The 15,504-nt window shown below is 55.4% G+C and overlaps 1 protein-coding gene across 1 annotated transcript; it reads left to right on the forward strand.

Annotated features, from left to right (window-relative positions):
- Nucleotides 1-1,385: 1,385 nt before the first annotated feature.
- On the forward strand, nucleotides 1,386-14,411 carry LOC144947254 (protein shisa-4-like). The gene is made up of 5 exons (XM_078876476.1): nucleotides 1,386-2,032; nucleotides 5,626-5,803; nucleotides 6,982-7,118; nucleotides 7,291-7,548; nucleotides 7,954-14,411. Exons 1-5 carry the CDS (start codon nucleotides 1,969-1,971, stop codon nucleotides 8,025-8,027), a joined length of 711 nt encoding a protein of 236 aa, XP_078732602.1. The 5' UTR covers nucleotides 1,386-1,968; the 3' UTR covers nucleotides 8,028-14,411.
- Nucleotides 14,412-15,504: the final 1,093 nt, after the last annotated feature.

A 15,504-nucleotide genomic window follows, 5' to 3' on the forward strand; every position in this document is an offset into this window, starting at 1 on the left:
GCGTGCGGAGGGCGCTAGAGGGCAGCGGACACCGCGTGCGGAGGGCGCTAGAGGGCAGCGGACACCGCGTGCGGAGGGCGCTAGGGGGCAGCGGACACTGCGTGCGAGGGCGCTAGAGGGCAGCGGACACTGTGTGCGGAGGGCGCTAGGGGGCAGCGGACACCGCGTGCGGAGGGCGCTAGAGGGCAGCGGACACCGCGTGCGGAGGGCGCGAGAGGGCAGCGGACACCGCGTGCGGAGGGCGCGAGAGGGCAGCGGACACCGCGTGCGGAGGGCGCGAGAGGGCAGCGGACACCGCGTGCGGGGGGCGCTAGAGGGCAGCGGACACCGCGTGCGGAGGGCACGAGAGGGCAGTGGACACCGCGTGCGGGGGGCGCTAGAGGGCAGCGGACACCGCGTGCGGAGGGCGCTAGAGGGCAGCGGACACCGCGTGCGGAGGGCGCTAGAGGGCAGCGGACACTGCGTGCGGGGGGCGCTAGAGGGCAGCGGACACTGCGTGCGGAGGGCGCTAGTGGGCAGCGGACACCGCGTGCGGGGGGCGCTAGAGGGCAGCGGACACCGCGTGCGGAGGGCACGAGAGGGCAGCGGACACCGCGTGCGGAGGGCGCGAGAGGGCAGCGGACACCGCGTGCGGGGGGCGCTAGAGGGCAGCGGACACCGCGTGCGGGGGGCGCTAGAGGGCAGCGGACACCGCATGCGGAGGGCACGAGAGGGCAGCGGACACCGCGTGCGGAGGGCGCGAGAGGGCAGCGGACACCGCGTGCGGGGGGCGCTAGAGGGCAGCGGACACTGTGTGCGGAGGGCGCTAGGGGGCAGCGGTCCCCAACCTTTTTGGCACCAGGGACCGGTTTCTTAGAAGACAATTTTACTGGTAGGAACCTCCTGATAACACCAGCCCACAGGGGATTCTTGTGTCCGTCCGTCGTGCAGGGAGGGGCTGGGTGGGGAGGGTGGGGAGGGAGGGGCTGGGTGGGGAGGGGAGGGTGGGGAGGGGCTGGGTGTGGAGGGGCTGGGTGGAGAGGGGGAGGGTGGGGAGGGGCTGGGTGGGGAGGGTGGGGCTGGGTGGGGGGTGGGAGGAGTGGGGCTGGGTGGGGAGGGGCTGGTCACCCCGTGGTGCCCTTATAAAACTCAACGTTTAACCTACTCACGCCGGAGGCCAGTCAGCCTCATGAATATTCATGAAGCCAGCCACCATCGTGAATATTCATGAGGCTAATTAACCCCGCTCGCGGTCACGTGGCGTCGCGCGCGACCCCCGGAGCGGAAGTGCGTACCGCGGCGAGTGACGTCGGTCTCGCCGTCGCCAATGAGAGCGCTGGGCCGAGGCCACGTGACGACCTCAAAGCAAACGGTGGGGGGTGGTGGTGGGGGGTGGTGGTGGGGGGGGCAGTCGAGGGGAGTGGAGGGCAGCGATAACGGAGGAGACGCGGGGAGAGTCGAGAGAGCGAGGAGAGAGAGAAAATCCAGGGGAGAGAGCGAGGGAGAGAGTGCAGTGGAGAGTCGAGGGGAGCGAGGAGAGAGAGTGGAGAGAGAGCGAGGAGAGAGTACAGGGGAGAGTCGAGAGAGCGAGGAGAGAGAGTAGAGGAGAGATTGGCGGGGAGAGTGCGAGGGGGGCGAGGGAAGCGGCACGCTTACGGGAGGAGCAGGCGAGGCGAGCTCTGAGTCGGGAGAAGACTCTGGGGGTGGGGTGGTGGTGGTGGCTGTGTGGGTAGGAGGGAGACCAGAGGCCTCTAGCAGCGGCAGGAGATAGGCGGGGAGAGACGCACGGGGGTTGTGGTGGTGGACGGTGGTGAGTGGTGGTGGTAGTGGTAGTGGTGGGTGGTCGTAGTGGTGGTGGTGCTGGTAGTGGTGGTGGGTTGTGGTGGTGGGTGGTAGTGGTGGTGGTAGTAGTGGGTAGTGGTGGTGGTGTTCTCGTCGGAATATTCGGGAGAGGCGGGGGGGAGGAGGAGGAGACGCCGCGTGGACGCGATGCCGGCACCGCCGCCGCTTCTCGTCTTCGCCCTGCTCTGCTTTCTGGCCGCCCACGGCGAAGGTAACAACGGGGGGGGGGGGGGGGTGGTGGTGGTGGTGGCTAGGGGGTCCATGCTGGGGTCCTTGGGACCAGGCTGCCGGGTCATGGTGCAAGCCTCATGAGGTGAGGGTTGAGTCCCCACCCCCAGGGGGCCTTTGGTGCGAGACGCAGGTCTCCATGTGTCTGCCTGGGCCTTTGAACCCGATAACCCCATACAACAGGGTCCCACTGTTGTATGGGGTTATTGGGATTGAGCCGGTGTGGTGTGAGATTAGTGGGGGTGGGGGGTCTGGGCAGGGTCCCACTGTTGTATGGGGTTATTGGGATTGAGCCGATGTGGTGTGAGATTAGTGGGGTGGGGGGTCTGGGCAGGGTCCCCACCTCGCCGCGGTGTTGACATAGCCCCGATACAATTCACGCAATTCCCACACAACAGCTGCTGCTGCTGCGACTACAGTTGTTGTTGCTCCTACGGTTGTTGTTGTTGTTTCAGTTGTTGCTCGTTTAAATTTGGTGGTGGGGGTTGCGGCTGTAGTAGCTGCTGCTGCTGCTGGGGCTGTCGTTTCATTGCGGTTGATGCTGCAACAGTGGAGGTTGCTGACGGTGGTGGTGGTGTTGAGTTATTTCCGCTGCGTTTGATGTTACACAGTTGTGGTGGTGGTGTTGTTGTTGTTGTTGCAGCAGCAGTTGTTGTTATTCCGGTTGTTGTCAGTGGCTGCGATTGCCGCGCTGTGCTTTGATGGCGGAGACGAGTTGCGTTGGCGGTGGCCCTGTGATGTGCTCGCTTGAGCCTCCATTGGCTTCCCGTTGCCCAACGATTTACGTTACAAGGGTCGCACTCATTACAGACACACACACACAGCGCCTGTCGCGAATGAACCACGGGTACATCGCTGATGTCGTCAATGAGTATGAACCACCACGCCAACTCCGCTCATCAGCAGTGTGAGAATTATTATATTATTTTATTATGTTTTATTTTATTCCATTCTACGTGACTTTACCGAAAGAACCAAGAAGATGAATCCCTGCAGTCACGAAAGCTTTAAATCGAAATTTACATCAGCAGCAGCTTTTGGCTGCAGGCCGCGTGGCGTTTTCAGATGCGCTGCTGCGGCCGTCTGGAACGTTCTTTGCTTCCCATGTTAGGAAGCTGCTTGCGCACTTTAAAATCCCACTCATTCCTTGAAATGTGCGTTGTGTGTGTGCGTTTGGTTGGTTGTCATTCCCCCGCACCCCCCAGACGATCATGGGTTTAGTACGTGCGGTGGCGACATTAGTTCTAGATTTGAAGCTTTCGTGACTGCACGGATTCATACTCTTAGGTGTTTTCGGTAAAGTCACTTGCTACAGTAAAATTTTGCTGTGGCGGTCCCACCTGATGACGGAGACTTGTGTTGCCTACGAAACGTCGTGATTTATTATTTTATTTCTGTTAGGTTTATTCGTAATTTTATTATTAATTTTTTACTACGTGACTTTACCGAAAAAACCTAAGAGTGCGACATTTAATTTCGATTTAAAGCTTTCGTGACTGCAGGTATTCATCGTCTTGGTTCTTTCGGTAAAGTCACGTAGAAGGGAAATAATAAAATAATAAAAATAAAACATTTTAAAATAATTCTCACCACGTTTCGGCCACAACGCAAGCAGCCGTCCTCGGGTGAAGAACAGGTCTGTCGGAAAGACAGCGTCTGAATGAACACCACCAGGCTTGGCAGCGTATATTTAAGCTGGGTGACTTTACCGAAAGAACCAAGAAGATGAGTGCGACATTAGTTGTTTAACACACAAACGCGCACGTGTCCGGAGCCCCACGTGGTTGGTTATCCGTCGGCGCCTGGCCCGTGGCTCAACGTTTGCGCTTTGCCCGCTTGTCGCAGATGTTCGAGATTCGATCCCTGGTGAATGCCGTGGCGTCTTTGCGGCTCAGTCGTAGCGGTGGAACGGCTACGACCTCCCTGTCTGATTCACTCAGCGTGGACGTTAAATACCTCCCCCCCCCCCTCCAGCGTTACGCGAAATTGAGAACGCCGCTGTGTGCCGGCATCATGTCGCCAATTTGCCAAATTCTAGACATTACTGAAATTGGGATGACACACGAACGATCAGTGCTCGCCTTGTGGGCATAGGGGACGGCTTGCCACTGGTGGTAAGACTGGGTGACTTGCATGCTTCCCAGACCCATCACAACACCGGTGAGCCAGCAGCAAGTTTTGTTGACTTCACCGAAAGAACCAAGAGTATGGATCCTTGCAGTCACGAAAACGTGAAGTCCAGAATAAGATGATAGTTGGTACGGACTATCATGGTGTGGTCTCACTGAGCACTGGCGGAGCCAGTGAGCGGGGTGGCACGTGCCTGCCCCACCCTCCCAATGATCCGATCGAAATCCATAATTTCGATCGGATCATTGGGGTTTATTAGTAATACATCGACATTTTGCGACCCGCACTGCCACTGTGTAGGATATTATTTCGTGCCAGGGACTCTATGAGATGATAGGACAATAGTCTGAGTCCATAATTGGCAATAAGTAACGGCAAAGCAGTTATAAGTAACTCACAGAATTGTGCGCAGTTGCGTATACAGCTTCAGCGAGCGCGATGCCGATCACACAACGCGGTTCGAATTCGACCCTCGATCGATGGCTGCGCCATCGCCGCACACGCGTCCAATAAAAAGCAAGGGACAAGTCCTTACGAACAACTCCTTACTTACTCACTAATAATTCCTTACTTACTAACAACTCCTTACTCACTAATAATTTCTTACTAACAACTTCTTACTCACTAACAACTCCTTACTTAGGAACAACTCCTCTATCATTTCTCATTGCTGGAGGGGTTGCCCCCCCTACCTGAAAATCCTGGCTCCGTCATTGTCACTGAGCACACACTCGGAGCCACACCAAGGCACACTGGTGTAGTGAAAACTCGTGTTATATAACCTGCTGGGTGGTTGTCTCTGCTCAGAGCCAACTAAAGGTTCATTGACATCTTACATCATTTCATATAAAACCCGGTGGGTCTTCCTTTGGGCTTTTAGAGACAAACTATAGCACATCGATGTTCTACAAACTCGAAGTGGTTGAGTTATTATTTTAGCCTATAGGGAGAAACTAATCCTCGTAGACGTAGAACAGAGATAAGTGAGTGACTGGGGCTTCCTTGAGGCTCATGCACCCCTATCCATTGGCACATCCAAGCCTGCGCGGGGCTCTCACGGCACGGGTGCTTTTCCACTGGCGATTTGCCGAGCCGGAAGCAAACCGTGCTGCGCTGGCCTCACAAGCAGATGTCTGAATCTGGCTCGGTTAGCCAAGCGGGGCCACAGATGGGGCTAACGATGCGTCCATCGCGTGACGTCAATCGGTACACCGTGAGGACATGACGTCGCAGGGTCCTCGACAAGAGCCTCGACTCGTTCGATGCACGTGATGTCGGCGGCACGATTCTGCTTCTGCAGTGGAAAAACCAACCTGGCACCTTTTGAGCCGCGCCGGGCTGCCTGGGCACGGCCCCGGGGCACGGCTCGCTCGCGCAGTGTGGGAAAAAAGGCAGTCGCCCCCTAATGCTGCACGTGTGGTGCCTCCGTGCGTCTCTGTCCGTTAGTCTCCGCAGACCGCGAGTGCCTGGGCTACTCGGACAAGAATGGAACATTTCACCGTGGCATCAACTGCATCTTCCCCGAGTCGTGCTGCGGCAGCTGCTACCAGCGCTCGTGCTGCTCCGTGTCCAGCCAGCGCATCTCCGAGCGCATGCAGAAGCACTGCACCTACTTCGCCGTGAAGTGAGCGCGGAGTTTGGGGTTCAGGGTTAGTGGGTTTGTGGGTCAGGGTTAAGGGTTCAGGATTCATGGTTGAGTGTTCGGAGTTTAGCGGTCGGAGTTGAGGGTTTTGGGGTGGTGAGGCAAGTTTCAAGTTTAATTTATTAGGTGTAGCCCTGTGAGCCATTCGGCTCTTGAATCGGGTGCAACCGCAACAAACAAAAAAACATGAACAAGAAAACATCTTAAAGTGACTATGTGCAAACAGAAAATCCAGAAAAGACAGCAAAATATTGCAGAAAAAGCACCGTACACCAACACTGTGTGCAAAAATCCCAGTGGGATGCAAGTCAAACAACAACAACCACAAGACAACTTAGATTAAGGCCATCAGTCTAACTCTGTTCTACAACAAACAAACATGGCCAAACCAAATTTTTTTTTAAAAATCACCAAAATAAAGCCATAAAAGCAATGAAACAGTGATCATAGAGGTGATGCTGTTAATGGTGGTGATGTGGTTTGGGGTAGCATTGTAACGTGTTGATTTGGTTCAGTCAAGACATTAGTGTTTTGGCTGTGGACTGTGGGTGTGCCGGGATTTCTGGGTAGGAGTAACCGCAATTTCACCGCAGGACCCATTATGCAGCATGAGGAATGTGGCTGGGGGAGAATGTTGACTCCAGTTCCTCCCAAATAACGAGGCCGCAATGTCCCCAGTGAGCTGTCCCACGATTCACTCGTCATCTCCGATTCCCGGGGACTTGACGAATCCTCAGGATTTTGAAAGTTGCCAACCATCCTCGAGAATCGACTGGTCCCGTGTCGGCCTTCTGTCTGGGTTTGATTGACAGCTGCACCCGAACGCTAACGCAACATTGTGCAACTGCACAACCGGTTGCAGGTTGTGTAGTTGCTCGGCAACGTGTTTCATCACGTTCTGCACGTTCACGATTTACGATTGGTTGTTACGACCCTGAACGCATCCCGCATAATTTCTTCACTGCCCAACTACTCGCTCGGGTGTGGACGAAAGCAGTCGCAGGCGACGAGGTTGAGCGATTTTCTTGCGCGGTTTGCCGGCGCAGCTGATGGCTCCAACGTGGACCCGGCTTAATTTGGAAAGCATAAAAAACGAAAAAACATCTTCACACTCCTACTCACGGCCGCCACCCCGTGCACCGCCCTGTCTCGCACCGCAGCCCCGGAACGGTCGCCGGGATCGCGTCCAGCATCTTCGTCTTCCTCGTCATCGTCATCACCGCCATCTGCTGCTTCATGTGCTCCTGCTGCTTCATCCGACGCTGGCGTCAGGGAAACCTCCGCTCCTACACCACCGGTACGGCAGGCGGCGGTGGGGCCGCCGGCCACGCGTCATTACGTGTGGCCGTCTGGCGGTGGTGCGATGACTTGGTCACGCTCGCGGATTTGTTCAACGTCGCTCGTGTTGTTGTTGTTGCCTTGTTCTTGTTTGTGTGTCTGACCGCGCGTCTTCGTTCTGTCCGTCACAGCTGAGCACATGCAGCTGAACATGCAGCCGGGCCCCGGACAGAGCGCCTACCCCCAGCAGCACCCGATGGGTCCCCCACCGGCCCAGCCGTACCCCGCCTACCCAATGGGGCCCGTCTACCCCGCAGGGCCCGGTTACCCCCAGGGGCCCGGGTACCCCCAGGGGCCCGGGTACCCCCAGCAGGGGCCTACTTACAACCCCCAGGGCCCCCCGTACCAGCCGTACCCCATGGCGCCGCCCTCCTACGACTCGGCCATGGGTGAGTAACCCCGCTGCTGGCGATGGAGCCCCGGCTAGCCGGCGCTCCTCCGCTGTGTGCGTTTGTGTGTACGTGAATGGGTACCTAAGTACGTGTGAGTGGGGAGCGGTAGTGTAGCGGTTAGCGCGCTTCGCTACGAACCCAGTGACCCAAGTTCGATTCCCGCTCATGGCCAACACCAGTGACGATTATCTGAACCGGTCCTGGGCCTCTACTAGGTCGACTAAGCCTCAGATGAGGTGTGTAACCATCAGCACGCCCTAGTGTGGTGCTGGCCACACCACCTGCTCGTGTGCCATCCTGGCCGTAATAAGTGCTCCCTATCAGCACCCTATTTGCACTTTTCCAACCGTTCAAGCCAATGCGGCTGACTTCTGTCTCTTTGTGTGTGCGTGTGAAACCCAGCTCCTCAGCCACCATACCCGGTGCACCCCACCTACCACCAGGGCTACGCGTCAGCGCCCGACAAAGCCATGTGAAGCTCATCGCCTGGCCGCTCGCTCGCCCGCCCGCCTGGCAACCTGTGAACCCACCTGCTCGCCCACACGCCCGCTGGCTCGCTCGCTCGCACACGGCTCACACAACACAGATCAACCATGCCCACCAAACGCGCAAGCTCATCGCTTGTGGTTTCATTTATTTATCTTGACCCCCCCCCCCACACCGCTCCTTATCGTGGCGGTTCGCATCACCGCGCCGCCAATTGCCACCCGCGCACAGGGTTTTCGGGGGTTAGCGACCGGATCGGCATGAGAGCTCGTGACCGTCTTGTCCTGGGATTCATTTCTTCACCGAGTATTCTCCGGGTCGCTGGTATAGACGGGCGCTGATATCATGTGCCGAGTAGTAGTGACAGCCATAGTGAGGCATACTGGATGTGGTGTCCCGGCTATGGAAATATTTTCTTGGTCACCAACCCACACAGACCCGGCCGACTAAGCCCCTGGTCATAGTTCACAGCCGACCCCCACCCACCACAATGCCAGCCCGGACGTAACGTTTCCACGGCACGGGTCGCCGCTGTCAACCGGGGCTAGTCCTTCCCACCAATCGTGGCTGTCTCTATTCCGCCGAGCGACCCGCCACACCGCTTGCGGTATTAAAATGAAAGTTGAGTTGTTTTGGAATTTCACTTTGCGAGCGTCTTGAACGCCTCCCTCTCCACCACGCCGGTCGTTCCTCCGGGTGGCCGGGCATCGGCACCGAGTGCCCGTGAGGTTTCTCGGGAGGGGGCAGGTGTTGCGTCGTGTTCTTGCGGCTCCGACCCACGCCTCGCTGGGCTCTGGGCGGACCTGTACGTTGTTTGCCCTTGAATGTATTGCATGCGCGTAGGGGTTTTGTTGATCGACTTGGTGATGCATTTTTTGTGCCAGCGTTGATTTCCCTAGCGGGATCGGTGGTGATGTCATATTCGTCACGCGTATTTGTTTTTACCTTAGTTGACGATTACCAGATGCCTGCCGAGTCGGAGGCGGCTTTAGAAACCTCCCAAACATTGGGAGGGGCGGCAGTCCGTGCGTTCTCAGAATGCCGAGCATTTTTAATACAATACGGCCCAACAAAGGTAAAGTAACACATTAAATACAACAATTTCTGATATCAATAAATTACAACTCTTTGGGGTCTCACGGAGGGGACAATCATCCCCCCCCCCTCCCACTGGTTTTGCCACGGCTTGCGAGCAGAGGAAATATCTGCGGAGCGTGGCAATGGCCAAGTCTACGCCCTCCTAGAGCCGCCAGTGTGCGCCTCCTGCCTCGCCTCTCGCTGCTGCAGCTACAGCTGCTGCAGCTGGTGCAGTGGTGGTGGTGGCGGCAGTGGTGCACCGCCGGGAGAGGAAACCAGCGAGGGTGCAGACGCAGGCGATGACCGTCGCCTTGTCAGAGCGTGCCAAGTGCGCCGAGGACGAACCGGCATGGTTAGTTGGCTGTGTCTATATTTAAAGGTTTATCGTGTTTGGCATTTGGCTGACCTGATGATATTATTTAGTTTTTAAATGTGAGGGTGAGGGGCGACAAACACTAAATGGCTGCTCTAGTCAGCCAGACCCCCGAGAAGGACGACTCGTGGACGAACTTGACTCCAAACTCCACAGCCTGTCGACGGCCAGACTGGAATTCCCTGCCATCGTCTATTTTTCCAGCATGTGGAGCGAAACGTCGGACGACGCGCCGGGCCAAACAACGCACAGTGCAACCTAATGCATGGGGGGAGGGGGGGGGAAAGCGATCCATGTTGGGATGTACCTGGACCTGCCCACAGTACTGCTGATGGTTTTTTACGAACATTCATTATATTGAACGCGATATACATTGCGGAGGTATCTATTTTTGGAGTTGTAATGCATGTCGTACATCGTGCAAGATCGTGGGAGATGCCAGCAGCTTTGTGAGGCCTTCATCCAGCAGTGGACTGACCATGGCTGATGATGTTGAACCAAATCTTGGTTGGCTATGGCCAGGCCGTCGATCGCCCGGCCTAAGAAAGGAGGTTCAGACCAGCGGTTTCACCGGCACGCTGTTCAGCCCATCATCGTGTCCCGGTGGTCGCTAAACTAGTACTACTTTGCAGGAATTCGACGGTGATTTTCGTCTGGATAAACTTCCCTCCGCCGTACGAACACAGAATTGACAGCACTGGCTCGGGATCGCGAGTGGACGCGAGCGCTGCTCCAAACTTAGCAGGGGACGTCTGTGGTGCCCTTGATAACCCACGGCGGCGTCTCATGGCCCCAGAGTAGCGGAGGCGCTTTTGTTGAGAGTGACGATGCGGGCTAAGTGGGGATCTGCTGAACGCGATTGTGCCTCTTGTGGGGCCGATCCGTCGGGGAGGATGCAACGACAAGGCAGAAACGACCTGCGCACGCATGGATCCTGTGGTGCTCTGCGATGTGCGTGAGAAGTATCTTCCGGTGCGCAAGCCGACGGGCAGCTGTCGTCACAGAGATGCGTCTGCGTACTTGTAAATGGTTAATATTTCTGTGGTTTGAGTCTCCAAAGTTCTGGGGAACCCCTTTAATCACTTTGGCCGATTATTAAGAGGGTAACTCGATAACACCGACGTGACTTCATTCCAAAGTTTAACGTCTATTTGTTCAGGTTTACGAGCGTCACCTCGCCTCCCCCCCCCACCGCGTTACATGCAGACGGACGGAACTCTGCACTGACCCCTTCAGCATTAGTGCGCGTCAAGAAGACGTGTGTGGGTTGTCACGTTCTTCGGGCATCGTCACCCCTGTCCCCATGGTGCGCGCCGAGTGTTTGCGAACGCATTATTGGCCACTGAGATTAACCCTGCGACACTTTCGAGTCTTGACACTGCACGGCTATAGGTGCGATGACGCGTCGATTTCATGTCCATTCTTACCCCCCCCCCCTCAACAAAGCCACGAGAGGCCGCGCGACATCCACTGCCGGTGTTAAAACAGTTGATGAATTTAGTTGCGAAAACGGAGTCGTTGGCAAATTGGCAGCTCGTGGGGGAGTCTGGATTCTGCCCATGAATCGCATTCTGTACACGTTCCCCCATCTTCGCATTGACTGGAAAATGGGGCCAAGATAGGAAATGGAGGAGTTTGCTTTGGCCCCAAATGCATACCTGTCAACCCATACGGTTTACCCCGTATTCTTGTACAAGGAAATTGAGTTTTCAGGTCCATACGGCGTACAGCCGTTTCAATACGGGGGAAAAGTGTTTTTTTGGTCTATTTGTGTTTCTGCCTTGTGATGGGACTTTGTAGGATGAACGTTGAGATGTATAAAGGGCACGGGGTTGACCACTAAGGTCTGAATTGGTATGTAATAAGGTAGGCAGCACTGATTAGGGGTTGACAGGTAACAATGCCGGATTAAGCTAGTTAGGGGCCTGTAGCATATGTTATAAAGGGGCCCTAAATATAAGAAAGCACAAATATAAAAAAAACACTAAAATTTTACTTGCCTAGTAAAGTAATTGTATATTTTCATTTGCTATACGGCCAGATAATACGACAAATCGCTAACCTTAAACACCCAGTCGTTCATAAAAGTTGAAGGCGGTATAGTACTATAGTAATAGAGCAAGTGCAGAATTACTGAACTGGAATTGATAGCTTGAAAGCATTTAGCGCGGGGCCCTTGAAAGTGCGGGGCCCGTAGCTGCTACATATGTAGTAGCTACTACACATGTAGTAGTAGCTACTATGCATGTAGCTACTACACGAGTAGCTACTACACATGTAGCTACTACGCATGTAGCTACTTGTGTAGCTCCATATGTAGCTACTTGTGCTACACGTGTGTGTAGTAGCTACTTGTGCTACTGGGATAATCCGGCACGACAGTTAAGCAGCAAATTTGACGTCGCCTCCCGAAACGTCGCCTGCATTTCCTGCTCCGAGTGGCGGCGCGTGGCACCGTGTTGACGATTGGCGCGTTCACTTTGCGTAAACTATTAACGTCTAAAAATGTTGACTTTTTTAAATAATGGAGCATTACTCTAGAAGTTCAAATTAAGCAATGAATGTTATAAAATTGATTCGATTCAATTGAGTGCATAAGCAAATGAAAGCTCTTTAAAGTGTAATAGTACATTTTACGCGTACGACTACGTGTACGTTGAACTTCTTTCGCACCGCACGTCGCCAGCCGTGCTAATCCGAGGTGCGGGGTAAGGACAACAAACAAACTAAACGCAACAAAAAAATCTGGACGATTTAAAAGAGCATGCCTCCAGCGGCTACCTAATATCGGAAGGAAAGAGAACGTTCCAGACGGCCGCAGAAGACCATCTTAAAAGCGCGCGATACGCGTGGGAACACGGGAGCCAGTACGAAATGTTCCCTTAACGGCGAAAGTCATCGCCACGCATAATCCATCCCGGGAGCGACCCCCATGCGTGTCGCGCACGGAGCACGCGACACGCATGGAAGGGGGTTTCGCGTTGGGTTCAGTAAAACCCCCTCGGCGAAGTGCAGCCAGCTTCAACTGCCTGGAGCTTGTCAACAAAAGACAACAATTGCCCATTGTGTCCATCAATCGCTCGTTCGCCGGTGTATTGTCCTCGGCGATGCTGCTCAAGCCCGTCTCGTCACCCCATTCATTCGGCGCAGGTGCTCGTCGTCTCGCCCAGCGGCGCTCTCCGATCGGACGCGTTCTCGTGATACTTGTAAACGTCCGCGTAAGAAGCCGTGGAATCGATGCCGAGTGTATTAATTCACTTCGTGCCCGCACTGCAGCCGTGCTTGATGTAACAGTTGATGCTTTTTTTTTTGCATTCCTGGTGAGCTGTACACTGGGTGCTTCGCTAATTTAACTCTATATATGAATTGGTGTCGACGTTTGAATTGCATGCGTGGAAACACGCGCCTTGCGACGATTTTGCCGGGCAGCTCGAAAGGCGGAGTGACGAGAGAAAACTGACGGAGTTACGTGGCGAAGGAGCGGTCGTTTGATCCCTTCGGGGATGGGCGGTTCGGGGTAGAGGAGCAGCCTCGAGTTCACATCGCACGCGACTCGCACGGTAGCATTCGCGTTAAAGGCGCAGCCCCAGCAACTACTCGCTCACGCCACCTGCTGCGGAAGGCACCTCCACTGGAGCATTAAAGAACGTGCAAGTGTTTGCGCGTAGGATTACAAATCCGCTCGCGATCCGAGTGTGGCCTTTTTTTTTTAGTCTGGCTCGGGCGCACAGACATTTGAGCGGTTCTGCGTGAGCCGCTCTCTTCCGCGCTGCTTGTGGACAACTCGACGAGTTGAGGTGACAGATCTCGCATTTGTTCTGAGAGTGGAGACCAGCCGAGACTCCTCACCGCAGCTCCTGAGGATGTCCAAAGCGGTACGCGAGGTTGGCGCATGCGACGACGTCTTCTCCCCCCCCCCCCCCCTCTTGGCCGGCGAGGCAAATGCATCCATCGAGTGCTGCTTCTAATCTCAAGGTGCGGGGAGACCCCCTTTGATCAATGTGGCCAGTGTTCTAGTAGGGTGGTAATAATCACAATTTGGTTATCCAGGAAAGCCGCACGACTGTTTTTTTTTTCTTTCCACGAGGGTCCTGTAGTTGGGTTTTCACTTTAAGATGTTTTCAACCAAATTAATGATGTGCTCATAACCAGCGGGAGTAAACCCCACGGGCGTTCGAGGTGCTACCACCCGGATGGAAACCGATGGCGCTTTGTCCACTTGCTGTACTGCCCCCTCCTGGCGACCCAGGGTATAGGCCAACCTCGGACGCCACCCACGGCCAGGATTCCCATCGCCACCCGAGACCAGAGGTCGCAAACGGGTTTTGATTCCTTACCCGTACCCGGCCGCACCAGGATCGCAAATGGGTACGCGTTCCCTACCCGTACCCTACCCGAAATGAGTGACAAACGGCTACTCACCAGTGACTCACGGTCTACCCGTACCCGGCCGCACCAGGGTCGCAAACGGCTACCCGTACCCGGCCGGGTATCGGGTAGGGTACGGGTATCGGGTACCCGGTTGCGACCTCTGGTCCCACCACCACCAAACAACCCTCTCCGCCTCCACTACCTCCCGAACAGCGGTACCATTTGATAGTCGACTGTTGTTGTTCACGTTCATCTTTACCGCAGTTGCCGTGACCGTTACAGACGGACGGAGATGATGCCACGAACGCGTTTGACTTTGGTTGGGAATGATTTTTGAGCAGCAGTGTCAACCCCCCCCCCCCCCATCCTCCCCCCGGGGTCAGTTTGTTGGCGAGACATTCGGCGGGCGAATTGAAATGTGGCGCGGTGACGCAACCGGACTTGGTGGTTACCGATAAATGTTTGCCCCCCGCCCCCCTTCCTTTTGTAAAATAGTACCTTTCGTTTCATTGGTTAAATGGTGATGATATTAAAAAGCCTGTCGCGTGTGTTACACAGCTCAACGTCTTCATGTGCCTGCGGTCACCCCCATTGGGCAACGGTGGATAAAACATTCGTCGGCCATGGCAAGGTGGAATCTATAGCCGCTACTTTAAGAACCCCCCCCCCCCCCCCCATTGGCTTCAAGATGAGCGTCGCCCCACGTTTGTTTTTGGGTGGAGAAACGCGTTGAAATTAGCTGTTTTATCTGAAACTAACCTCCGTTATTTGTCATTTTCCTTGGTAGTTGTATTCGGCGTGTTTACCATAGGGATGGTGATTCTATTTAACATTGCTGTACATTGGTGCAGTCATTTTGGTTTCTCTGGCATTGCGGTTATTGGCGAGTTTTGCTTTCGTACCTGGAACTAGGACGGTTGCCACCTCTTCCACAGAGCAAACCTAAAACTGTGTAGTTCAACATTGTCACCAAGATCTCGGTGGCAACCCAAGAGAGTGGGGGCAATTGAGCAGGGGAGTGAGAGTGGGTTGGTGATTGGGTGCATGTGTAGTGGGTTCCACGGAGACTGGAGACGTCTTTAGAGGCAACACGGTTTATACTGGTATGAGAACCACCTGGTTCCACCAGCCCACAGGGGATTATTGTGTCCGTCCGTCGTGCATACAAAAATGGGAGGTGGGGGTGGGAGGGGTGGGGCTGGGTGGGGAGGGGCTGGTCACCCCGTGGTGCCCTTATAAAACTCAACGTTTAACCTACTCCGGCTTGTGCCCACCCTCACAGTCGGCCATAGTTGCGGAATACACCACGCCGCCGTTGACCCTGGCCATTGACGAGCAACCCAACGTTCCTACCAGCTCCCTCCGCAGGAATGTGTTTATAAACTACAAACATAACTCCCCTTAACTCCCACTATCTAGGTAGGTACAGCCTCCGGGCTAGCGTGCCCTCTGGGTAACCTGGCTCTCAAGCCCTCCGGCTATCTGCCCTAGGGGAGGCTACTCTGACCCGACCCAGCCAAGGTACCCAGCCAAGGTACGGGTCCCGACCACTGGTCCCAGCTCGGCCCCAGCCCTTACAAGGACGTCGGGTTCCATGGTCCTAGCCTTGCTGGTCTTCGCTTCTTCGTCTTCAAAGCATTGCCCCG

The sequence above is a fragment of the Lampetra fluviatilis genome, chromosome 44, assembly GCF_964198595.1.
Source record: "Lampetra fluviatilis chromosome 44, kcLamFluv1.1, whole genome shotgun sequence".
Classification (NCBI taxonomy): domain Eukaryota; kingdom Metazoa; phylum Chordata; class Hyperoartia; order Petromyzontiformes; family Petromyzontidae; genus Lampetra; species Lampetra fluviatilis.